The sequence below is a fragment of the Acomys minous genome (genome assembly GCF_964271855.1).
Source record: "Acomys minous genome assembly, chromosome: 9".
Taxonomy (NCBI): domain Eukaryota; kingdom Metazoa; phylum Chordata; class Mammalia; order Rodentia; family Muridae; genus Acomys; species Acomys minous.
In genome coordinates, this window is record NC_140490.1 from 108,632,480 (window position 1) to 108,659,425 (window position 26,946).

Here is a 26,946-nt window from a genome sequence, read left to right on the forward strand (position 1 = left end):
GTACTCAGTTTGGTGAAAGGATTGTGGTCACATTAGGAAGTATATACAGAAAAACAACTCCGTAGAGATGATCTGGAAAAACAGAGCTAATGAAAATGGACACTATTGCTTAAGAAACCTATGTCCATCAACAACAAAGAGTTAAATCTTTAGGTACTGTTGTATTACTACTATACAGAATAGTATAGTATAAGATACCATATGTAAAATAGAATTTTGAAAACTTGTGCCCATGAAGCATCCCTTGAATACACTAATGAAATTTCAACTCCTTTCTACTGTAGTTTGATCAAGTTAGTAATAGCAAAGTGGGTCCCACTGTATTTTCATGATCTCAAATCCCTACAAATCACTACAAAAAATACTACTGCTCTAGAAAGGCAGGCATGACTAGAACTCAGGGATTTCTCTCTTTTCCTTTATCTTTCTTTGTTAGTTATGGAAATATGGGTTGAAAAGAAAGAAAGAGGAATATAGAAATATATAGAGATGATAGAACAAAAAGTAGATTATTGAACCTATATCTCAACTTAAGGCCTTAATTGTTACTCACAAACAAGGTTATTTTTAATTCATTGTAAAGAATCTTATATTTTGTATATTGATGCAAAATAAGTTCAATTTTGATACATTGATATAGAATTCAAATTCAAGATTATTCTTCACACACATTAGACATATTTCTACTCTAATATGAGGTAGTGTACCCATACAACTCAATTATAATACACGATTTACTTCCAATACTTTGAAGGTGCTACTGTAGGCTGTTTAGGATAATTAAGTACAAGTTAATTGTTTGTTGATCAATTCATGGTCATGTCAATAACTAGTCTATTTTCATTACAAGAATATATACCCTAAGTTTAACAAATAGATATAATTCTATAGATAGATAAGGTAAAATAGTTAGATAAGGTCTTCAAAACCTCATAGATCTGCAGAATATGGCATTTAAAGATGTTTTTATGAGTTTAAGGATCCTTTGACTATAAGACCGGTTAACTCCTGGCAACACCCAGTCTACCTCAAAGAAGATGATGAGCATCAAAGAACCTCCTTATGGAGATGGCTTCAGATGTGGCAAACAAGCCACTGGTTCTCGTTTCTGCTGCAGATAGAATTCTGCCTAACAAGGGGCAAGCTTGGATGCAGGCAGAGTCAATGGCCAAACTCTGCCAAGACAGGGTAAGCTAGTCTTCAATAGTTCCTGCCTCACAAATATGTCTGTCAGATATATTGGGAAAAAAGGCTGAAGACAATATTCCAACATTATAGAGAGTTTCAGGTGACTGCTCAGGCAGCAAACTGTCTCTGTTATCTTCTTATTTTGGAAGCTGCTAACTTGCACTTCCTGTTTTCTCAGATAATTAATTTTATTCCTTCTCAGTCTCTGATGGGTTGAAGAAGAGCTAGGTTAGTTTTACAATTAAGCTTAGTTGTTTAGGGGTTAAGAGGTTTTAGATCTAGATAGATCTTTTAAGTTGATAGTGATGAGACATGATAGATATTGATTTACATTCAGAATTGTAGACTCACTAAGAAAGATGTTTTCTCCAAGGTTGCCAAATACAAACAGGCAAAACACTATGAATGTAACATTTATATAATTCCTAATTGTTTTGTGATCCTTCTTGCTGTATATAGTTTATTGTATATATGTGTAATAACATAAATGTATATGTAAAAGTAAAAATAAAAAACCATCACCAAGAAAATACTTCAGCCCAAAACACTAAAAGTATAGAAGATTCTTATTCATCTACATATCTTCTAAGTTTACGAGAGCACATAAGACTGCATAGTGGCTAAAAACAAACAAACAAAAACAGTGTGCCATAGTGAACAATGCTCAATGTTTTAGAGTTTATTGGCTGCTTTTGTGGTGCTAATATCCCAATATCACAGCTGGCAAAATATTTAGTTGAGTCTGAATTTCCAATTGCTGATTAAAAATATTATAAATGAGATTCAAATACAAGTTAAGAAGGTGAAGTAAATGTCCTCAAGTTCTGGTATTCAAATCTCAAACATATTTTCTAATTTTTGTTTAAATATCAAACCTAGTATCCTAAAGATACTGCATATTATTTTAATAATTTTTATGTAGAAAAAGAAACACAAGAAAACCACAAAAGTACAGTAGAAAAAATTCTGGTGACAATGATAGTACCAGTGAGACGAAACATAGAATAGGTTTGTTTCCTTCTAATTTCATCATTATGACATGTGACCATGAGCTACAGAACAAAAGGATGGGGATGAAAAGAATGATAAAATATTATAATGACAATATCCATGCCCTGTCCTTGCTTTCCCTTTCCAGACCTTGTTCCTAAGAAGCATTTTAAGCATTTCTGGTTTGGGTTCTATGTTCACGTCTAAAATCTCTGAATAAAATGCCTTTTACTGTCTTTTTTACTTTGTTGCTATGGCAGGAAGGGACTAGATGATGACTTAGATACATATACAGCTTCTTCGTCTGTTCTCACTATCATAAACCAGATAGTGTAGTCAGTATGAGAGTGTGCATGGCATCCGCAGTGAGCATCCTCTCAGCCAGGCCCTGGTCATCCACCTCCTGCTGTCATACTCCAGATAGTCTCTTCGCCCTCCTGTTGGTGTGATGGGAATTGTTACTGTTACAAAGGTGATGGGATGTAGCCACATGGCATTATACAGACCTTCCTTTGCTTGCCTAATGAAGTAAAACACCAGACTGAATAGCCATTTCCTCAGTAAGAAACTTTAGCATCTTTCAGGAGTAAAAAATGGTACCAACTAAAATAAAATGCCAGTGAGAAGCCACGGCCCTTGGTTCTACAGCCAACAGAAAATTAAGTCTGCCAAAATAATGATCAAGCTTAGAAGAAGATGATCTTTCAGTCAAGCTGCTAGATATGACCTCACCCCAGCTAACTCCTTGGCCGTAGCTTTAGGAACCCCTAAGCAGAGGTCTAGATTAATCTGTTCTGCACTCCAGCTGTCAGAAGCTGTGATGGAACAGGTGTGCATTGTTTGTAGCTGATGAGCTTTTGCCAAATTGTCACCTAACAGTGGGAAACTAACATAATGAGACAACAAGGAAAGTCCGTGAAAGACACTGCAATGCTGTGTTGGGGTTGGTGGGGATGACACAGAAATAAGACAGAGAGGCTCAGGAGTCACACTCTGAAGGTAGAGGCAGCTGGCTGTGTGACTCCTGAATGCTGAGGTGAGTGAATCAGACACACAATGTCATCATGTTCATTTTAAGGTCTTCTGAATCGCTCTCCCTTAAGAACAATTTTCGACCCCTAATCACCCCAAAAGATGAAGTAATTCTCAGCCCATAGCTTGGTGCTTAAGCTTTAGGTCAGCCCCTCTTCAGACAGTGTCCTTGTCACTTGAAAACTATGAATTGACCTGGCTAACTTTTGGGGGGTAGCCTATGGAACCTTCACATGACACTAGCTTTTCTGTCCCACATTTCTATTGCTAAGATCCCAATTCAACTTCCTATTTCCTGTTATTCTGTTATTCATCGGAACGGGGGGTTGTTTGGTTTGGTTTCCTCTTATTTTGTTTCATGGGACACACATGAACCCTGGCAGAATCATTCCTGATACAAATTCACAATATCAGAAATAAAAGGTAGGAAACAAGCATACAAAGAGGAAGCAATGATTGAAAATGTGAGAGCATTCCTAACAGTGGCTATATTCAGGGTACATGGTGGTACACACTGGTTAACATGGAGACCTGATATCAAACAAACAAACAATTACATAATAAAGCACTATAGGATGTAAGAGGAGTGAAAAAAAAAGAACTTTGAAATATCTCTATAAAGATGTTAGAAAATAGTAAGGACAGCTGTTAGCTTGGCTGTTTTCTTTAGTCATTTAAGCTCAAAACATTGAAAAGTTGCAGTATATAAAAGCAGGTGAAGAATTAAGGAACAAGGGTATAAAATGCTATAAAGGGAAAGCAGGAGCTGCCCAGGTAACTTGGTGGGTAAAGCAACTTCCTGAGAAGCCTGAGTGCCAGAGTTCAAATCCTCAGAGCCTACAGAAAGGCTGAGCATGATGACACACCAGTGATGGAGGAGAAGGAAGCAGATATACAGATCCCTTCAAGCTCCTAGGGCAGCCATTCCAGCTCATGCAGCAAAACTCTGGGCCAATGTAAGATCCTACCTCAAACAAAAAAGTGTGAGTCACATAAGGACTTCCACAAAAATGCATGGTACGTGTGTACTTCAACCACACATACACCCCACATACAAATCACTCACACACACACATACACACTTTTAAAAATCATGGAAATAAAAAAAAAATTATAGGTTGGCATTTGTGGGGCACATGGACAGTGCCACCAAGAGAACTGGCACTGGACTGGCAAGGAGGAACATGTTCAAAACCTGGAAATGTCAAACTTGACATGTAAAATCTCATCCGGAGAAGGCAAGGGTGGGACAAGTTCTCTCCCTATTTCTGTGCCTGCCTCTAAGCAGGTAGCACGGAGACCGCCCCACCCCACCCCCCGCCACCAAGGTGGTCAGGTAGTCAAATAGCTGGCACCTAGATGCAAATAGAGCATCACACGCATCTTAGCCTCAGCCAATTAAATACATTCATACCCCAAACTCCTCCCCCACTACCCATGGTTCATATAACACTTGTGCACCCTGAATGCAAGAATACAAGAGTGCATATAATCTCCCTCCCTCCCTCCCCCCCTCTCTCTTCCTCCTCTACCTCCTCCTCCTCCCTCTCTTTCTCATTTTGGGTTTTTGAGATAGGGTTTCTCTCTGTAGCCCTTGCTGTCCTGCACTCACTTTGTACACCAGGCTGGCCTTGAACTCACAAAGATCCTCCTGCCTCTACAACCCAGAGTGCTAGGATTAAATATGTGTACCACAACCACCTGGCTGTAATGTAAATCTCAAGTTCAGAAGAGTCTGGCCACCTTTCCCAAGATTAAACCATCAATAACGGTAGAACTAGATGCTAAGCCCTAAGCATTGGCCTCTGTACCTACACTCATAGGCACCTTATCCTGTAGTAGCCAGGTCCATATTTAAATGCAGGTTGAATGGCTCTGATAATCACATTCCTTCCACTGTGCTACAGGATCTCCAGCTGGCCTTTCCAGAACCTTTTAACTTCTAGACAAAAACAGGTGCATCTGGTTTGTCTAACAAATGCCACTAGCAAATTTGGGGAGCCTGTCACCTGGTTCAAAGAAAACCAAGTGTCTATTTTAAGATGTTCTCAGCAGGAACAAATGCTTAAGCTTATGCTGTTTGATGAGCTGCCAGCTAGAATATCAAACAACATATAACTCAGTCTCCATCACGCAGAAGAAAGGATGCAACATAGGACTAAAGTTTAACCCGGGGACAATGTAGGTACCAACTTGGAATGAGAGGTGCTGGATAGCTGCATAGTGTTGTTGAGTACCATGGTAAAAATCAACGTCAGATGGAAAGGAAGTGGGCTACCAGAGCTAGAGAGAGTGTGGAGAGGAGGATAATATTACAGTAGCACTATAGTAGCTACAAATGTAGCAATTCTGAACTGAAAACAGCAGAAGCCAATTTCTTAATAAGTATCACATATATTTCTAGTGGCCCACTGATTGTGGCTCTGGTCCTAAGAACACTTAGCCAGAGAGTGCCACAGGGAGCAGCCAACATGAGGACATGAGAAGTCTGGGGACTTCAAAGGTCCTCAGAGTCGTGTGGCTGGCTCCGCCAAGGAAGTAAAGCTATCAGCAGGCAGCACTTCATAAAGAGACAAAAGAAGGAAATAAGATAGCCACTCTGTTTAAACACAACATGTTAACAAAGACCAAGCCCTCTCCTGTTAAAGGGAACACTGAGATTTCTGTACATTTTGTTACATGTTCTCACTAATAAAGGCAACACTGAGGTATCTAGCTTCTAGAGTTCAAATAAGACCGAGTCACTGGTGGACAGTAGTTTTTTGTGGGGTTTTTTTTTTTAGGTTTGTTGTTGTTGCTGTTCTGGTTTATGCTGTTGTTTGTTGGGGTTTTTTTTTAGTGGGGGACGGGTTATAACTGGTTCTAAATTATAAGCCTCTGAGAGATAATTTAAATCATAATCATGGTCTCCATCTAACTCAATAAATTGGTTAAAATAATAAAACCCACATATAGAAGACGTGCCTTCAGTCCTGAGTGATGGTCCAATGGACATTTTTCTTAGGCAAAAGAGTAGTAACACTTAACAAGTCCTAAAACAAACTGTGTTCTAGTTAATATCCCAACATATCTCAATTTATTTTACTTCCTGGTAGCAAGTTTAGCAAGTCTTTATGTAGAAGTTTGGCAAGTCAGCCAAGTTACCAGAACCAGAACCAACAGGAAGAGCTCAGCAAAACGGGAGATGAAAGTGTAGTACCACATCTTGTCCAGTGAGCAGAGTATTTTCCAAAATCGCCCCTGTCTCTAGGACTGACACTTGCACACGGTATTGGTTGATGATTCCATTTGGTTGTCGGGGTTTCCTCCAAGTAATTCTTATTTCTGTGGCTTCTACCTCTGTGATTTGTAAATCAAATACTGCACCTGGAACTAAAAAAAAATATATATATATATATACATATATATTGTAAAGTGGAACTAGAAATAGAAAGTGCAAAATATGCCCTAAATCCTTAGGCCATGCTATTAGATATAAAAAGAGCTCTGGGAAAATTGACTGAAATAATTACTAGCATCTTAACTATGGCATAAGATCCCTTAAATGCATGGAAATTTAAAACTAACTTTTTGTGATTTCTTCTTAAAATATGAGGAAAAAGATAACATGGAATTATTGCCCTGAAACAAAATGTCATACCATTTGATCCAACCACATTGCTAAAACAATTTCCAGGCAGGGGATAAACAACCTGCCTTCAAGCCTGACAACCTGGGCTTGAGCATCTCAGCTGGATCTGCAGAACTCAGGACGAAAGGAAGGAAAGAATAAACTCCCCGGTGTTGTTCTCTAATCTCTACAATCACACCACAGCATGTGTACACCTCCAAGAGTTCACACACATAATAATAATAATAATAATAATAATAATAATAATAATAATAATAATAATAATAACAATTCCCAGAGAGTCTCTTTATAAATAGAGATAGCCAGTCAAAACCTTAAATTCTTTATAAAGATTATAACAACATACCCCAAACCACTATCTGGCACACTCAGAATACAATGAAATAGAGTTGACATGTGAAATCAGATCTCAATTTACTATGTGAACTTATTTAAAGACTCAACTGAATTTTGTCCACTGAGTTCACCACGTGAAAGCAAAGGTGTCCTAAAATAGGACACATAAACAACTGTTTATGTAAAGCACTAGGTAGTTAAAACAAGATTTGTGAATAAAATGGCTAAGCTGGGTATCTAGGAAACCTCCAGTGCCTTGAAGAAGATAAACCAAGGATAAGCAAGGCTGGGCATTCTATCACTTTTGTGTTTAGCACATGATGTTTGTGAGTAACCTGGCAACCTCCTTTCGACACACATAGTATAAATGTATTTTTATCTTTCCTTTAATTCCAATAAGGTTAATGTAAGGATCAAAATCAAAATAATGTCTAAACCACAGGCTTAAGAAAGAGAAAATATGATATGAAAACATTGCCATTTATGTTCTAGATATAATAGCACATGAAGCTCAATTCACTTAGCCATTGCACAGTGGTTTAGGACTAGCAAATTCCAGTTAGAAGACAGCTATGCTACCTCAAAAAGAAACAGAGCAAAGGACCCACTACATTTCTAAAACAATAGATAGACGCAGAAAATAATGTCACACATCCCATCAGTATTATTATGATCAGAGAACATATTTATATCAAATTCAAACACATAGTATGCTATAACTATGTATATTTTGTTTCCATTAGATTGTTTTTCTTTGTCACCATGAAGTTATCAGTACAGAACCCACCTAGACAATGTAACAACATGAATATTTCTAATTACTTGTTGAATACTATAGGACCGAATCATCATTCTGGTTGTTAAGATTCTATTATCTAGCATGGGCAAAAGCTATCATCAAAAGTGTGAGGTAAGCTCAATGTTATTAGTGACAACTTTGAGTCTGTAATGAAGGATAGTATAGAGAGAGTATCTTGTGTATTATATGGATGCATTGCCTGTCATTTTTTAAACAATGGCTATAGGAAATGGTAGAATAGAAGGAGGGACATACAGCAGGAAGAAAAGATTCTGGGATGGAGCCAGGAGCAGGATATTTGTCTGGGAAGATGTAAGGAGGACAGACACATGGTACCTGTGCAGAGGTAATTAGACACATGGGAGAATGTGAGATTAGTATAAATGGGTTATTTTAAGTTACGAGCTAGTCAGAGAAGAGCCTAGCTATACGGCCTAGGTGTTTATTTGTAACTATACTATGAGTCTCATGGGTCATTATTCCAGGAGCTTGGGGCCAGGAGGAAAACCATGCTCCCTACTACAGGCTAACTCTTCAGACTCTTCTCCCACTGATGCTCTTATCTGAGGAAAGCATAGCTTTGGGTCTAAGAAAAATGTTGGGAAAAGAGTTCTAGAGTTGGACCCCATGATTCCTGAGCCGCTCATCATTAGTCTAGGTACCTGAAAACACAAGGAAAAAAGAGACATAAAGCCCTCTGCAACAGTTCATCTCTCAGAAAAGATTTCTTCTATTAAAATCATTGTTTCCAGCACTTGTGTTGCTATGACTATATTTACCCCTTTGTTATTAGGTAATATCCAAGAATAGAAAATTTTTTCAGGTAACTATAAAAAGAGCCAAAGACACAGAAAAGCTCTTTTTATCTTTCTTCTATACCTTATTTTGGAGTTGCTATATAGCAAAGAACTTGGCATTGTATCATATAAATCACAGAAAAGATCAGTCATTTTTCCGTTAATTTCAATTAAAACACAATTCGTAATTAAACTTTTGTTTAATCAGGCAATAATTCTACTTGAAAAATAGGTGAATTTTACTTCCCCTTGGTGGGGAGGCCTGGTGGCACTCAGAGAAAGGATAAGCAGGCTTCCAGGATGAGACTTGATAGGCTGTGACCAAATGGTGGGGGAAGAGGTCCCCTTCTATCACACACCTAGGGGAGGGGAATAGGGTGAAAGAGGAAGGGACGGAGGAAGAGGACGATACAAGTGATGCAATAACAATTTAGTTGTAATCTGAATAAATTAATTTAAAAAAGAAAACTAGGTGAATTGTCCCTTTTTCTTTGTGAAAGCATAGTAGGAACACATCAACTATATAGATACCATAGAAAAATAGGCATGTATTTTTAGTATTTTTTAATATGTGAGCCAAATTTATGAATAATGTCAGACATTTTACATATAGTCATCAAAAAACTTAAAACTTGCGTCATGACACTAATGCCTACTATTGCAGTTCAAGTGAAGATTAGGGGACTATATTGCTTTTCTGATTACAAAACACTCAGTGGGTGAGGAAAGTGGAGCAGACTGCACTGTGTTATTTCTTTAGAAAGACACTTATCTGGTATTCCACATATTCTTACAGAGAAACCAGAGAAGTGGGGATTAGGCTGATCCCTTTAATATCGATACAAAATTAAAGAAAAGCAAGCACATAGTGGAGTTAGTCACAGTGCAGAATCAGTTCTGAAGCTGTTAGCAACAGAGACTGAGTCATTCTCAAGACAATGTGTTTGTAAGTTTTATGGATAAGTAAGAAATAGAACACAAAAAAATTAATACAGGTAAATTCTGGATAATTTAAAGCTTTTGGATGAGAAGCTACTAGAAAAAAGTGAACTGGGATGATGATATTATAACAAAGAAAATATTTGAGAATAACTTTTCTCCACAATTTAATGTAGGCAGATTAAACTTCTATTTAAACAGCATGGAGGGAATACTAAAATCAAAGCACCAAGATTTATGAGAAACACAAAATGATAAGACTCTCAGTGGTTTTTCCATATGACACTTGGAACATTGGAATATTGTTAAATTACCATTTTCTCCTCCATAAATTCTCTTCATGCCTAGGTAGATATGCACTTTGTAAAATAATAAGAATTTATACATTAAAACCGTAGATATAGATCCTGTACAAAACTATAGTAATGTATTATTTGGTTGCATGATATAATTTTGGATTCTCACTTTTTCTTTTCTTTTCTGCTTCTCTGTGTGTGTGTGTGTGTGTGTGTGTGTGTGTGTGTGTGTGTGTGTGTGTGTGTAACAGCCCTGGCTATCCAGAAACTCATACTGTAGGAGAGGTTGGCCTTGAACTCACCAAGATCTGTCTGCCTCTGCTTCTTGTGATTAAAGGCATGTGCCACCAGGCTCAGCTGGTTTCAGCAGTCTTTTATGGTACAATCCTAGTTATTGGGATCAGGAATATCTAATGTCAGAAGGCGGGCTTGAGGAGGTAAGAACCATGCCTCTCCTGCCTTTGTTGGGGTCCCCTGTAGTTGGTGGTCACCCACTAAAAGACACCAGGATGTAGTCTCTAAGATAAGCAGCTGATGAAGAAGGTAGGAAGAAATACAACACAACCTGCTCTTTGTGTTCAACAAACAGTGATTCAAATGGCTGGGGGAGGAGGTCCCCTTCTGTGAGAGAGCTAGGGGAGGGGATTAGGAGGGAAGGGGGAGGGGGGTGAGAACAGGAAGGTACAACCGAGGGAATAACAATCGGGATGTAACCCATATAAATTATAATAAATTTAAGAAAACCAAATACAGTGGTTCATTCAAGATATTTTGGGTTGAAACACAGCCCATGTGAAAAATCTGGAAGAAGGTCTTTAGGAGTCTATGTATTTTGTGCATAAAAAGTGACCAAATAAAGAAAAACAAATTTTAAGAGGCATCCAATCCAAGGAAGGTAACATTGTTGGTGTCAATGTGTTATCTAATTCTTTCTTTGTCTTAGTCAAATGTGGACAGCAAGACCGAGAATAAGAAACAATGATTTTCATTGTTTTTTTAAACTTGTTTTGCATTGATCATTTCCATGTGGCAAACTGAACCTAGTGCCTTATGCACATTAACCATGTGCTCTGCCACTGAGATACATCCCTGCCCAGGCAACAATCTAAAAGCCCCCAAGTCAGACTTGCAAGCATGCAAAAGTTTGAAATGTATTGAATTATATAAGTTGAGACTAAAATAATAAGGTTGACCAGCTGGCTCAACAGCTAAAAGCACTTGTCATTAATAGGATCACCTGAGAGTGATTTGGACCTAAAGGTAAAAGCAACCAGAGTCTGAACCCGAAAGTTGTTCTCTGATCATCTCACACTTGCCCCTTGGCACAGGACACACACACACACACACACACACACACACACACACACACACATACATGCAATGAATAGACAAGCACATGCACACACACACACAAATACACACACTAAGTAGATGTTAAAAAAAATAGTTGGTTAAATCATTGTTTGAGAAAAACCTCTGCTGTGCTTTGTAGCCACCCAAAAAATCTGCTTTAGTGTTCTGGGCATTTTGGATTGAACTGGAGAAAACTATAGGAAAATCACACAACACAAAGGCTTCTTGAACAGGGCAAAACACTAAAATCTCAACATCAACAAATGAAATATTTCCCCTCATGAGTATACATTCCCATTTTAATCTGCATATTCAAAATATACATACGTGTAACATATGTATATATACATAGATTATATGTATATGTTTATATACATAGATTTTTTCACTAGAAATATATAAACATAAGGTTTTTATTTTAGCATTCTTTCAACAACAAAATAGACTCAAGGTTTCATTTTCTTTTGAAGGGACAGATGGATAAAATTTCCTGATGGCTGCTGCCCTCTAATGGTCTAATCCATAAGTGATAATGTAATGAATGCATACCCAACTGAATTGTGTAGATAGGTGTGTGTACATATATGTATATGTAACTTAACAGTTATTTTTATGTTAGCTGCCACACCAACTCTGGAATCTACCTAGTGTTAGTTCATTCCAAAACATATGGCCTTCATGCCAGTGATTGGATGTAAACAGCCAGCAGGGAAGCCGTTGAGCACATTTAGGATGAACCATGAAATGTGAATAATACTTCAGCAAGAGATTTCACCCAAAATATTGGTGTTTAATAAGTACACATATGATAATACCTTGAGACATATTGTTTACATAATTTCCGTAAGTGCTGAAAACTTTCTATTTTGTTCCCACCTGGAAGCCTTACTATTTCAGAAAATGACTTAAGTCTCTGATGGGTTTGAAGATCAGATAGTTTAGTCTTTCAGTTAAGCTTAGTAGGTTAGGGGATTAAGATGTTTTTAGATCAAGATAGATATTTCAAGTTAATAGAGATGAGATATGATAGATAATTATCTCCATTCAGAAATTTATACCCAACAAGATAGGAAAGATGTTTACTTGAAGTTTTCCAAATACAAATGGCCAATTCACTATGAATGTAACATTTATATTGTTCCTGATTGTCTCATGGTTCTTCCTACTGTATGTAGTTTATTTTACTCATGTGTAATCATATAAATGTATGTGTTAAAAAAGAAACATAATAAAATATTTTTTAAAAAACATATATCTGGATGGTAAGAATATTGTGATTTCTCTGGAAATTACTTCTGTGAGAAAATACATCCTATGTCTGCTTAATACTGTAGTTAAGCAGTACTGAATGTGTGTGATTCGCTTAGGACTTCTTAGCATCTTGCTAAAGAGCCACTGTGAATCTCTGCCCCCTTCAGTGCACACGGTCTTTTCTACTCCTCCTTGCTCTTGAGTCCTTTCCTTTATGAAGCATGCCACAGGCTTAATATTCTAGAGATTACAGGTTCAGAATAAAGTCGGTAGTAATTTCACAAGGAAAAGATGAAATTTAAGTAAACATAAACCAAATTCCTCCCCAAATTACACTTTACTAATTCAATAAAATTCACATGCATTTCATAAATATCACATTAACCCCATAAAGGAGAAAGTTCTTACCATCTGGAGGGGTAAATACTGAAAGATTTGACTTAGGTCCAACCCCAGCACTCGTTTCCGCAGCAACATAGACATCATACATTGTAAATGGTGTCAGATGTGTAAATGCAAATCTGAGGTCTTTTGTGCTATTATCCAAAATCCGCCCTGCCAAAAGTAGAGTAGACCCATGGGTTGCTTTTACGAAATATACAATTACTTCATATTACACATAGAAACAAAGACAATAACCAAAGTATTAAACTAAAACATTGTTATTATGAGTGAATATATTTTATGTATTTTTGTCTAAAGTTTGAAATTTGAACAGTAGAAACAGCAGGAAGCGCCTACATAGCTTTTCTTACATTAAAGGGTTCTGTTGAATCGCTATATTATTTTTAACATACGTAAATGGAAACAGCAGCAAAAATGTCGTTCATTTAGGATACTGATTGCCCCCCTGGGTTAGATGCTGGCCCAGCATATACGATGATGAGCATAATGGTGTAAGTAATTCAAGATCTAAGAGCTTGGGGGTGGAGAAAGGAGGGGAAGGGCGCTCTAGTGCTCTGCCTCCTTATAGAACATCCTCAGTCTTCAAGCCCATGTCAACATGATGCCCACCAGCCTCAGGTCACTTACTTCCACTCTGTACATGGTATGGCTCTTAACTCAACACTACCATTTCAGTGTGTGGTGATTTCATTATCCTGAGATAAAACACTAAATTATATTTTTAAAAAACCTTCTTAAATAACTTTCTGATCATAAATATCATCGTTACCAATAGCTACAAAAATTGTATCATATCATTTTCATGTACATGTTTCTATCTGAACTCCAATTACTCTAGAACCTGAGACAGCATTACTTTCATTAAAACCTACAATGCAAGAATCTTACCACTGACTGTATTTTTTACTTTGCTTGCACAGTCATTACTGATACCTACTCATTATCCACCCAATGTCACGGTCACTCGCCTCATATAAACTTTCAGTGCTTTGAAACTGCTCTTGTTGAAGGAGGAAGAAGAAAAGCACAAACCCATTCCAATCTACATGACTTTGACCATGACCACATTCAAAAACGAGTCCTAAAATGGTCTGTTGCATGTCTTCAACTTCCACAGACAAAGTGGTCTGGCCTTCTCAATGGTTATGTTACAGTTTTCCTTCTGACATCCAAAATCTTCTATCCCCTCTTGAATCTCGGGTAGTGGTCTTGTTTTCCATTACACTGAAATACTTAGATCAATTTTTAAAAAAAGTCTGTCTGCACCCTCCTACCCGCAGAACCTGCCCAATTCTATGTTCTGCCTTACTATTGACATATTATGTTCATATCATGATCTAATCCCTGTCTGTGAAGAGAAGATCCTACCTCTACCATTTTTCCTTTCGTTTCTCATTTTGGCAACCTACCAATATTTATTATTCCTAATAAAAATATATTTGTCAACTCCGTTTACTCCCATGCCTACTTCTCCCTCATTTGCATTTTTCCACGTTCAATCTTCTAAGTAAAAGAACACGTACATCATCCAAGAGCTGAAAAATAATACTAGTTACAAAAGATGTGTGTGAGTATGTACTTGTGTGAGGTGTGTGTGTGTGTGTGTGTGTGTGTGTGTGTGTGTGTGTTTGCACTGGGACTAGATACAGTACATGAACTATCATTTACTTTTAGAAACTTCATATATTTCAGATTTTCAGAAGCAAAAGTTACTTAGAAATAAGCCTATTCACATGGTGCCTACCATAGACATTTCACAGGGAAAGGATTTGGAATTTCACAGTTGTTAGTGCTTTCAAGCAAACTATATGGGAGTTTATGTTATTTGCTCACTGCTTCAACTAAACTTTCACAGGAACTACAGGATCTCATATTCAGTTTTTTTTAAAAAACTGATGATTTACTTTACTTCCTGCACAATATTGGAACTCCCTGACAGAAGGGTGCTCAAATCCTGATTCTTTATACGATGGAGGATTTGTTACCATTTAAGGCCACCACTATCATTTTGAAAAACCTTTCTGCAGCAGATTTAGGTTCACAGTAGCATTGCACAGGGTATACAGATTGTTCATAATGTGTCTAGAAAACACTGGTGAGTAGAAATGGATGGCTTGCTCCATGTGGAAATTTGATTTATCATAGTCTAAACTTAATGTTCTTTTGAATATAAATAGCACATTAACATCCTTATACTCGTGTGTGGTTTCAAACAGAGGACCGAACGGACTTGATTTTCTCATGAATTTTCTGGTATTTATCTCAATTTAGGGTCTTTTCAAGAAGTTGGGCATTTTTAACAGTTAAAAATTATACTTTTATGCTTTTATGCTTTCTAAAAGGTACTGCAGAATCGACCAAGTCTTACCTGATGGCCCATATAACTCAACTCTGTAACTAAACTTCCCTGTGACAACCGTTGGAGGGTCCCAAGAAATTGAAAAGTCCTTTCCTGTGACGTTGCCTGTTATACAGTTTTGTGGTGGTCCTTCAGGCACTGAGATTATTATAGAGAAAATAAACATATGACATATATTAAGATAAAAAGATGCCATGCTAAAACAAATAGTACAACATGAAGTATAAGAAACACACTATAAGCAAAGTATGCTTATCATGAAGGAAAGTCAAAATAGTCTAGAATTGAACACTTTGAATAAGACATAAGAAAAGATCAAATTAACCTCTTCTCACAGTTCTCACATATATAGTACTTAGTACTATATATGATGATACAATGTACTTTATTCTTGAATATAATCATTGTCAATGTCAGTCTAGTGTAGCCATATGCATACTACTTATGTATATCCAGATATAACATATAATACATATATTAATCATATATTTTTCAACCAATATGTATATTTGGCTTGAGAAACAAATATCTGATGGACATATGGGTGGAAATGTCAAGAAATAAACTTCAAAATTAGGTCAGAATTAGTATTTGTCTTGGTCCTACGAAGAAATGAATAATGTACAGATAGATTTAAATATAATACTGGGAAGACAAAAATTAATAATGACTATTACATTGAAACATATTAAATGTGTTTATATCTATTGTTCTGTTTTATTGAAATAAATGACTGAATATTTACTCAAAATTTTTGTCCAATAAGTTTCATTTTACATGACTCCCATGAAATTATTTTATATCATATATGAGATATAAAAGAAGGATAAAAATTATTCAAATATAGTTTCAAACTAACATATGAAGGAAAATAATAGGACCAGAATATATGTTTTTGTAAAAAAAGATAATGTTCTTTAGTAAAATTAACCTACCAATAACTTTCAGTATCCTCAAAAATTACCAATCATATCTGATGCCTGATACTGTTACAATATGCATATCAGATATCTATTTTGTATTACTGTGTATACTAAAATATCAAGTACATATTATGTTCATAGTACCTATATTATATGCCATGTTACTATATCGCTATCCACATGAACATATGAATATATGAATTATACTTAGAAATATGACTTCTTAAAAATTAATAGTAATAATACTGTCTAATTATACCCATTCAATCCTAAAACTCCAACAGACAGAAGGCTGTATAACTGCCTCCATTGTTCAAGCAAGAAAAATACTGTGCATAAAGACATGAGTAGTTACATATTTAACTACTGCTACCATCTAATAATGAAATGTTGGTCAGCATTAGCTCTGCTGTTTCAGGTAGTAGCTTGTACATCTGGTAATAACAATGCCAGTGAAAAAGGCCATAGATAACTAAGACTCATTGGAAGAGGAAGACAATTAGGAAGAACTACAGAGGTCATGGACAGATAAATGTCATTCATACTTACTGAAGAATTCCCTTTTCAAACCTCTTTTCTTTTTTTTTTTTTTTTACTTTATTAATTTATTCTTGTTACATCTTAATGGTTATCCCATCCCTTGTATCCTCCCATTCTTCCCTCCCTCCCATTTCCCCCTTATTCCCCTCCCCTATGACTGTTCCTGAGGGGGATTACCTCCCCCTGTGTATGTTCATAGGGTATCAAGTCTCTTCTTGGTAACCTGCTGTCCTTCCTCTGAGTGCCACCAGGTCTCCCCCTCCAGGGGACATGGTCAAAGTTGAGGGACCAGAGTATGTGAGAAAGTAATATCCCACTCTCCACTCTACTGTGGAGAGTGTTCTGTCCATTGTCTAGATCTGGGTAGGGGTTTAAGGTTTACCGCCTGTACCATTTGGATACGTAGTTTAGCACTGAATATATTCCCAGTGGATGCCTATTATCTATTGTGGGAGAAAGGGTTACTCAAAGGAAAATAAGGCTAACAACAACAAAAACAACAACAAATTCTATGATCAGAATGAAAAATCAGTCCATAAATAACTTCATGTCATAACTTCTCTTTTTCTGACAAAATCAACTCCTACCTGATTCCGGTGTCCTAACAATGGTACTGTCAATATAGCCTGCTTCAGTTGTAACCGCTGACACTTCAAAGAGGTATGTCGTGTAGGGTCTCAGGTGAGTCACCACAAAACTGATGGGCTCTTTCCACACAGAGCTGATCTTACTCCTGGCCAGTGTGCTGGATGCATGTGTGGTACGAAGTGGGGGTGTAACTCTGCCCACGGTAGGAGAGGGGCTGGTGGTGCTCCACAGAAAAGACTCACTGTTCTCCTAGTGGGGAAAGGAGACAGCAGGAGGAATACTCACATGGTATCTCTAGGTAAACATAGAGAAAAAAACCAATCCATTTATTTTTTTCTTTAGCCTATAAATATCATTTCTCAACGTGTGTGAAAAATTTAACAAGTTGATTTCCAGATGAAAATGATAGATTTTAATTATAGTTGCTAAGGTCTATAATATTAGGACAGAAAATGTCTATTGTATTCATTACACTTTAATTTTGAAATCCTATATGGGATTGAAAGTAGCATAAAATGAAGGTAAAACAACAGCTAAATCATCAATAAGAATTTTTAGAATTTATGTTAACCCAGTGGGGAAAAGACCTAAGGTCGTTTCAATTTATGTTCTTAACTATTCTTACCATTTTTAAATGATAAGTACCCAAATAAAACAACAATAAGTTATCTTCTCAGATATTAAGGTGTGTATGCAAATGCACATGTGTGTATTCAAAATGGATCTCAATTTTAAAAAAAGATTTTTGAGACTTCACTAAGCTATTTAAAAGAAAACAACTTTGCTTGGCTATTTCTCCATCAATAATAACAACATAAAAAATTACAAAGATAATTTGGGAAGGGAGGATAAAACATTACCATAGTATTTCTGAAGGTTTCACAGCAGTGATAAAAGTAGCAACGTTTTCAGAAACATATGCTACCAAACAGCCCACCAGTTTAATCTAACCTAGACTATGTATTGCCCTACAGGTACATTCTCCTGTTTCACAGAGACTTATGGCCTCTACTCCAGTAAAATGACACTTGCCCACCTCAGTGTCCCACCAGCTGGAATCCAGCCCACCACATAGTCTGTCCCCATATGCCCTTCCTCCACTGCTGAACCAAATGCTTCCCCAGTAGTGAAGTCTTTTGAATCAGTCTTAGAGATGTTCTATTCCCATTTTTCGTTCACACTCCTGAAGTACAGTCGACTTCACAAAGCATAACAATATGGCCAAAGAGTATAACTCTACAAAATATGAAAACTTGAAAAGGTAAACTTATACATTTTTTTATGTATGATATGTGTTGCGCAAGACTCACGTTACATTCAGGTAACTTCCCAGACAAAATATCTTCTACTTTGATGGACACATCCTTCACTACTATGCCACTTCGGGCATGTTTGACGCTGATCTTGAAGCTGGTGATTTTGCCATTTGGTTGCCGAGGTAAATACCAAATCAAGTTTACTGCAGAATAGTTGAGAGCTTCTACGGTGAGATTGACCACCTTACCAGGAGCTGGAAGTGACAGAGAGATTGGAGGAAGGGGGGAACTGCTGTGGGACTTAAAGTGGTATTTGCATTCTTTAGAGATAGTAAATTCCCACATAATATGAAACTAAGTATGTAAAACATTGAAGAAATTCAACTTTCTTCACACACACACACACACACACACACACACACACACACACACACACGTTTTACCTTAAGATGTCTTACAAAATGCATTTGAACTATATGCACATATTTCGGAATTATTGGTACAGCACATCTATTATTCAGTGAAGCATTTCAAATACACATGAAAACATTTCAATCAGTAGGGTGTTTTTTTTTTTTGGAAAGATGCAAACAAATACAGACTGAAGTTTTGCTTCCTTAAATATTTTGGGATTATGTAAATTTTGCAATTTTGGTAAATTCAAACTAGTAGCCAAAATATACAAAAATCATATCTGAAAGTTTATGAATATCTAGTGCTTAACATGAAGTGGATACAAATAATAACTCATGATTCTTTTATTTTGAATTTTATATACCCTCAAAATCAATATTTTATCAATTTCTTATGATAAATTATTAATTATCTATAGTGATAATCTGTATTTCTAGCTTTGGTGAAAACTATTTTTTATCAGAGTGAAAAGAACCTGTATACATCACTTTAGGTATGCAAATAAACAACCAAGATCTCTCAGATTATAGAATAAAACAACAGTGCTTGAGTTAAGACTACATCTAGCCATAATGGTGACTGGTATTAAGATGCTAAATGGCTGGAGTATAGGTTTTCATTGTATCAAACTCGCCAAAATCTGATTTGTAAAGGAAATTTGTGTAAATCATGCATGTACACAGGAAGTTAAGTCCTGAGAAGAAATATTCAATACCAGTTAGACAATAAGAATGGAGAAATACTAAGCAAAATGCATGTAATGACAAAATTACCACAGTTATTGAGAATGGCAACTAACAGATAAAATAATAAGTGTAAACTTTTCTTAAAGAGAATTGATGAGATGGAGTTGAAGCTTAAGAAGTTTGTTAAATATTTAATATTTAATTCACTTGGGGTATATGAAGTACAATAAGACAAAGAGGCAGAGATTGTTAAATGCATGATACTGTGCAACTGTAAATTTAATTTTCATAAATATTAATCATTTTAAATTTTCTCATAATTATATGAATATCCTTGAAATATTTATAAACCAATGACAGACTGCACACGAATACACATATTTCTAGCTGGGCCTTAAATGAGTTGTAAAGACTAGGAGGAGGGTCAATGGGGAGGAGGCAGATGCAGGCAATCTCTGTGTTCATGCCAGAATGTTCTGCGAAGTGAGTTCCAGGACAGCCATGGCTATACAGAGAAACACTCTCTCAATATAATAATAATAATAATTAAAAAAATAAGAACAGTCATAAAGAAATGATCGAGTCAATAGAATTTATAAAGTAATCTCTGAATCTTGGTTTCCAAAACAGTAAGTGATAAACACTAATCAGATAACGATATATTAAATTCCCGAGGAAGCATGTTTATATTAACATTTCACATGATTTTGCTTCAAGGAAATATTTCTGGGGTTTTTGTTTGTTTGTTTGTTTGCTTGCTTGCTTTTTGTTTTTTGTTTTGTTTTGTTTTTTGTTCTTTGTTTTGTTTTTGTTTTGTTTTGTTTTTGACGTTCCTTTGTATTTTAAAATTAATCCTGGTTCTTTCCTGGGTGGAGTGCTTTTCTGTACTTAAATATTCCACTACTAAGTTGTATGCTCTAGCATCGCATCCTTCGTATAGAGAGAGGCTTGGTCATCTTGATCCAACTTCAGCTTTACTACAAAGTACCAAAAGTCCCATGTATCAAAAACTTTTCTCCTGCATAGACACAGCCTTCCACAGTTTTAGTTTTGTGTTCAGTTTTGGGTTTTGTTGCTTTGGTTGGTTGGTTTTCCTGGGGTTGTTTATTTTGTACATTTCTATTTAGACTTCAAGGTATAAGTTCTCCTTTTAATATCTGAAGTAAGGTATACACTTACTTTCCAGGAAAAAAAAGCTCCTTAGCGAGTTAAGTGAGGGGCTTTTAATGTTGGTGCGCACAAGTATACTTGCTCAGCTCAGATTCACTGATTAATGTATATGTTCTTCTCTTAAGACACTTTTCTCAGAATAAAACAAATTTCTCCACATTTAATTATTACACATTCAATGTATTCTGTGGAATTTAACATATTTTTAAACCAGTAACTTGATTGCTGAATGTATTGCACATTTTTTTTCTATACTGACTATAATGTTGTGTCCTTTTTACATATCAGGAACCATGCCCAGTTACACTTAGAAACTGAGAGAATTTTACTTAGATATATATAACATTCATAATTGTAAAAATCATAGAAATTATTATATAGTCAAAATCTACCTGGCATATTAATTCACATATTCATTTATCTTGTTCCATTAGTAAATAAGATTCATGGTAAATATTTGCTAATTGGAGATACTGTTGTCTAATTAGCTATTTTTTTCTATACATTTATTTGATTCTAACTGGATTAGAAGGTGTTTTGGTCATCTAAGGGAGAAACAAAAATAGGTTGAACAGCAAGATTTTCAGTGCGTCTTAGGACGTTGGATAAATTTTATAAAAGTACTGGCAGGCATTGCTGGTAGATTTAGACATTACTTGGAAGAAGGAGCTGAAGATGACATCAAGATTCCTGTCAGCCACAGGAAGAAGGGGGGTCTGTAAACAGGGTTGATGACGGCTGCGTGTTACAGAATGGTGTGTTAATCACTGAAGTCTGTACATTTGTGTCCAATGTCACAAAATACTTATATCACTGGTGCTAATAGAAAAGGAGATATATGCTTACATGGCAAATGCCTACTTATATTGCTATATAGTCACAGGAACATATATGCAGGGGAAGAGAAGGAGATGAGCTACCAATGTGCGAAAACATGCATAGAGGTGTTTTATAACTTGGTCATGATGGTACGTACTTATAAGCTCAGCAGTCAGGGCATCCATGAGGAAGAGCCTATGCCTAAGGCAAAACCAGATGGCATAGTGACTTCAAGTCTAGCCTAGGATGCTGAGAAAGAATGTCCCTTAAAATAAATAAAACAGAGCTGTTTTGCCTAATATGACAATAAATGCTTTTTTTATCCTATTTTTTCTTGTGCATTCAAATGTTCTGCCTCAAAAGTGGTGCTAAGTAGCTGTGATGGTTAAAAACAAAATATCTTCAGGCTATTTTTACTGTACCAAATAACTAAAAGGAATTTAAAAGCCATTCTCAATAATTTTAAACATTTTGCCCCATATTCTCATTACATTCCAATTTTTAAAAGAATAAAATAACCTGATGATTAAATGAATGAAGAATTGATGACTTAGGAAAATTACCACTTTCTGCAGTTTGGAAAAGAAATGGGTCACTAAACACTCCGATGCCAGCACTGTTTTCAGCAGCAACCTGAAATAGATCAGGGGGTTAACACATAGAATCTTAAATAATACAACTTTCACTACCCCCAAGGTATGTTCTAAAAGGATTTTCCTATAATTCTTACAACATTCCTCATCTAGAAAGCAACATGGTGGCGGGGGTGGGGGAAGGTGTTCAAGTGATTGAACTAGGAACTAGTCTGGCCAGCATCCTTTAGATGAAAAAACAAAACAAAACAAAACTGGGTGAGAGAAGTCAGAAGGCTTGGTCAGGGCCATACAAGAAATAATGGCACAATATGAATTCAGTTCAAATACATGTTGCAGTGTCCAGTCTTTATCCACAGTATACACTATATAGGACTGGCTGTACATATGGTGTCAGACCTTAAGGCTCACATTCTATAGCTGGGTAAATGAGTACTCAGAAAAAGTGCAAGTGAAAATTGAGTAGGCTTGATTAACGACATAGAGTACAAAGTCATAACTACTTTTACTTGCGTTGTGTACTGAGGTAGATCAGTAGGCAGAGAAGACACTGAGAATGACATTAGACCCCCTAAGTGCTTACAGAATGCCACGAGTGGAACTGGACGGCCTTGCTGTTGTAGTCTTCCACTTGCCAGATGGGAAACTTCAAGTGATTTGCTTAACTCTTTTAAGGTACATGTTTTTCTCATATGTAACTGGGAATAATAATTTACCTATGTCATAGGGTTGCTCCGAGACTAGCTGAAATCATATACATAGACCACTTAACAGGCTTTCCCCACAGTTATTACTAATACTCAAGATATCAAATGTACCATGCCAAATTCCCTTTGGAATTCATCAATGGCTAACATTCATTTGAAGAGAGCAAATGTCACAACAGTGATTTATGAAGTGTGAGATGAAACATGCACTGGAGGCTTCTTAATCAGTTTGAAATAAGAGAATTGAGAGAAATAAAATGTAAACTCATAAAAATAGATCTAAGCAGAACTAGTCTGGGCAAATTGACTTTCTCTCAACAATAATTTCTTACATTTCATTAAATTTATTGTTGACTTATTACACCCAAGAGTATATTTTGCAATACTAGTTTACCTAAATATGTGCATATTTGTAGAAAATAAATTTTGCAGGTTTTAGGCATCAAAACCTTTCTTAGAAAAGCTCTTCTGTCATGTCTTACTATTAAGGAAGGGTACAACAGTTAATAAGTCCACACACTCAGATTTTACAATTTCCTTCTATATGCTCACTTGTCTTCAAGACTAAAAGAAAAAGTGCATGTTGGCAAGATGGCTCACAAGGTAAGGGCTGTTGCCACCAAGCCTGAGAACCTGACGCAGAGTTCTGTAACCCATGAGTGGAAGGAAAGAACCGGCTACCACAAATTGTTCCCTGACCTTAACACATGGACACTTGTACAATGCCATGCACATCTCCAAACAGCGCAACAAGCCGGCTAACCAACCAAGAAACAATAAATAAATGTTTCCTAAAGAGAAAAGTTGTCCATCTTAGGTTGAATATAGCAAGGAACCAAGAAGAAACCCCTGTTCGTTACTTTCTCACCTACAAATGTCATAAGTGCCCCTTACAGCAAAGATTCCTATTTAATCTAACACAGTGCTGTTTGGTGTAAGCTCATCTTTACTTAATATTCAAATAAAACATTAAATTGTGAATAGTTAAAGTTGTAAAGTATCCCAAACTTTTAGAAACACAAAAGAAAGTAAGAATTCAGCAAGTTTTTTTTTTGAGAGAAACAGAACTGAATTCATTGTTTTTAGTAAAACTGTTTCTCCCCATAAGTTTTCAATCCATTGTTCAAAAGTTAAAACATCTAGTTTCAACAGTTAGAAAAAAATACCAACCCTAAGTTTAAGTCTGATTAAAAAGAACAGTATTTTAGTCTGGGATATAAAATAATTGTTGGGTATTTACCTAACATACATGAGGCTCTGGGTTCCATCCTTGCACAGCAAAATATTTAAAATAAACAAATGGCTTGTAATATTTTCACTTTGAAACCTAAAGTACTTACTGTAAACTTAATTTGCTTTTCATAGAAAATATTAAGCTAAAATTTTTAAAAATAATTATATACGTAAACATTCATCGACCTAGAGATGATAGATCAGAATACTTGAGCAGATTTTACACATGCATTTGAAGGGGTTGTTGCTGTTGTTGTTGCTGTTGCTGTTGTTATTGCTGTTGCTGTTGTTGTTGTTGTTGTTGTTGTTGTTGTTGTTTTCTGCATTTAAATGTTGAACACATGATAGCTTGTCACTCTCCGGTGAGTCACTGTGTTCATCTAGCTGACTTACAAGACGGGTAAAAATTTTCACTTTTCTCATGGATGTACTATTTTAATACTAAGCATACACTCACAAATTATTTACCTTAATCTCATATGTTGTTCCAGGATGAAGGTTAGTGAGAAGGACCTCCAGACTGTCTGGCTTTGCTCTTGCTCGGGTGTATGCTGTTTGCATCCATGGGCACACTTCCTTGTATTTAATAACATAAGATATGATCCTTCCATTTGGGTTAGGTGGAGTATTCCAGGAAAGAAGAATCCCAGCAGATCCAACTCTCTCCCCGGCTAGGAAGACTGGAGGCCCTGGTTCTATTTTTAAAATTTCACATTATTGCATGAATATATAATTATTCTATTTCCTCCCAAAAAATAAAAAAGATATTTATAAACATAAATTTTTGAAGTTCCCAGAAACAAGTATGAATTTATTCTTCCTAGAGCTTTGCTATAAAAAAAAAACTAATAAATTCTTTGAGGAAACACCACAAACATTCTTTTATAAAAATGTAAAAAATGGAATGCTACTAAATGTTACATGCCAAATATCCTTTCTGGTGCCAAGCCATTTTTTAAAAGGCTTTGCTAGTACAAGGACACCTGTAAGAACTAAGAAAACAAGAAACAGCCTGAGAAACTGAATAATCTTTTCTTCACGAGAATAGTGAGTTTGTTTTCTTGGCTCTAATAGTTCAGTGTCACCATTAACGGTGTCTCCAATCCACTTTACAAACAAACGAAACTACACTTTCCCTTTGAAAATAAAGGAAAGGAGATTGCCCTTGGAAGGCTTGTTCTAAACATTTTCTTGACATTCATTCCACTTCACTTGATTTACTCTCTGCTGATTTTAACACGTAATGCAAATGCTGCCAGTGTAAGTACATCTACTCAGCAGAGTTATAATGACCAAATGCACTCAATAAAAAGTAAGCTAAAACACGGACTTACTAGTCACATTCGTTGTCACTGTTCTGCTCACGGGTGAGCTGAACGTTGTAGCAGAAAGTGAAGACAGCGCTACATCATACCCAGTGCCGTAAATAGTATTGGAAACATCAACCTAGGATGCCAAAAAAATAAATACCACATCATTTCTGAAAAGCAAGTTCACATAATAAACCAGCATCATTTCAAAAGTTAACACTTGCCTACATAACTGAACTGATCAAAACAGCAAGAACAAAGTTCCACATCACTATAAAACATGAATTTGTTATATAATATACTTACTAACTAACATAAAATAAAATAAAAACCTGTGAAATACCCTATGTTATCAACTCAAAATCAATATTTCTACCTTAGCCAGCTCTTTGTCAACAAAGAAAGCACTGACATCTTCAAAACGTCTATAGCCTGTTACTTAGCCCCTTATTTTTTAAGAGAACATATAAAATACCTGTGTCTCTGAAGTTCCAATGAAAAGGAAAAGAAAAAATAAAAGAAAGTCCATCGTTTTTACATTTTTCAGGCGGTAGAATCACATTGATGGCTCTAAAGAGAAATGTTGCCTGCATTAATGATTTAAAGTCAGATCCTCCTGGCAAGTACACAATTAATGAGCCTGGATTACTCAATAGCTCTGCCCTTTCTTTGTTAAACTATTCATGAACTCTTGGATGGATGGCTGTAGGTTCAGACACACACAACACCACACACACACACACATGCACACACACACACACACACACACACACACACACACACACACACACGGGGTGGGGAGCAGGAGAGAAGGAGGAGCAAGTGAGGGAGACAGAGAAGAAAAGGGAGCAAGGGAAGAAGAGAAAGGGGAGGGAGAGAGGGAGAAGAGAGAGGCAAGGAAGGAGAGAGACAGAGACAGAGACAGAGACAGAGACAGAGACAGAGACAGAGACAGAGACAGAGACAGAGACAGAGACAGAAGAGACATGGCTAAGATAAAACTCCAGCATGCTGAAATTTGTACTCATTAATTTGACATCGATGGGTTTTTTGTTTTGTTTTGTTTTGTTTTTTGTTTTGTTGGGTTTTTTTCCCTACATCTTATGCTTTTAAAACCCTCTCAAGGAAAAAGTTTCCATAGTTTATGAGTTTCTTGAAGGAAATTTCCAGCCAGGACCAAATATAACTAGATTCAGGCTAGCCAAGTACAAGCACGAAAACTAAACTTGCTATTCTCCACCTCCAAGATCTGTGATAGTAACAAAGCCACCGCCAGGAATAAAATCCACTAGAAGCCTCTCCCTACAGCTCAGGCAGGCTCCGGTGCACAG

The 26,946-nt window shown here is 36.3% G+C and overlaps 1 protein-coding gene across 2 annotated transcripts in view; it reads right to left on the reverse strand.

The window, feature by feature from the left end:
* The window catches only part of PTPRQ (protein tyrosine phosphatase receptor type Q), a 182,502-nt gene extending 156,343 nt beyond the window's left edge, over positions 1–26,159 (reverse strand). For both annotated transcript variants that reach the window (XR_014782000.1, XM_084796167.1), the window contains exons 1-9: positions 26,091–26,159; positions 25,640–25,751; positions 24,774–25,000; positions 22,336–22,405; positions 18,738–18,937; positions 17,427–17,676; positions 15,386–15,514; positions 13,021–13,167; positions 6,410–6,582 (exon numbers count right to left, since the gene is read on the reverse strand). Coding sequence is in view for 1 of the 2 variants with exons in the window: in XM_084796167.1 (XP_084652293.1) it covers positions 6,410–6,582; positions 13,021–13,167; positions 15,386–15,514; positions 17,427–17,676; positions 18,738–18,937; positions 22,336–22,405; positions 24,774–25,000; positions 25,640–25,751; positions 26,091–26,144 (1,362 nt within the window). In the remaining variant the exon portion in view is untranslated. The remainder of the gene's footprint in view (positions 1–6,409; positions 6,583–13,020; positions 13,168–15,385; positions 15,515–17,426; positions 17,677–18,737; positions 18,938–22,335; positions 22,406–24,773; positions 25,001–25,639; positions 25,752–26,090) is intronic.
* Positions 26,160–26,946: the final 787 nt, after the last annotated feature.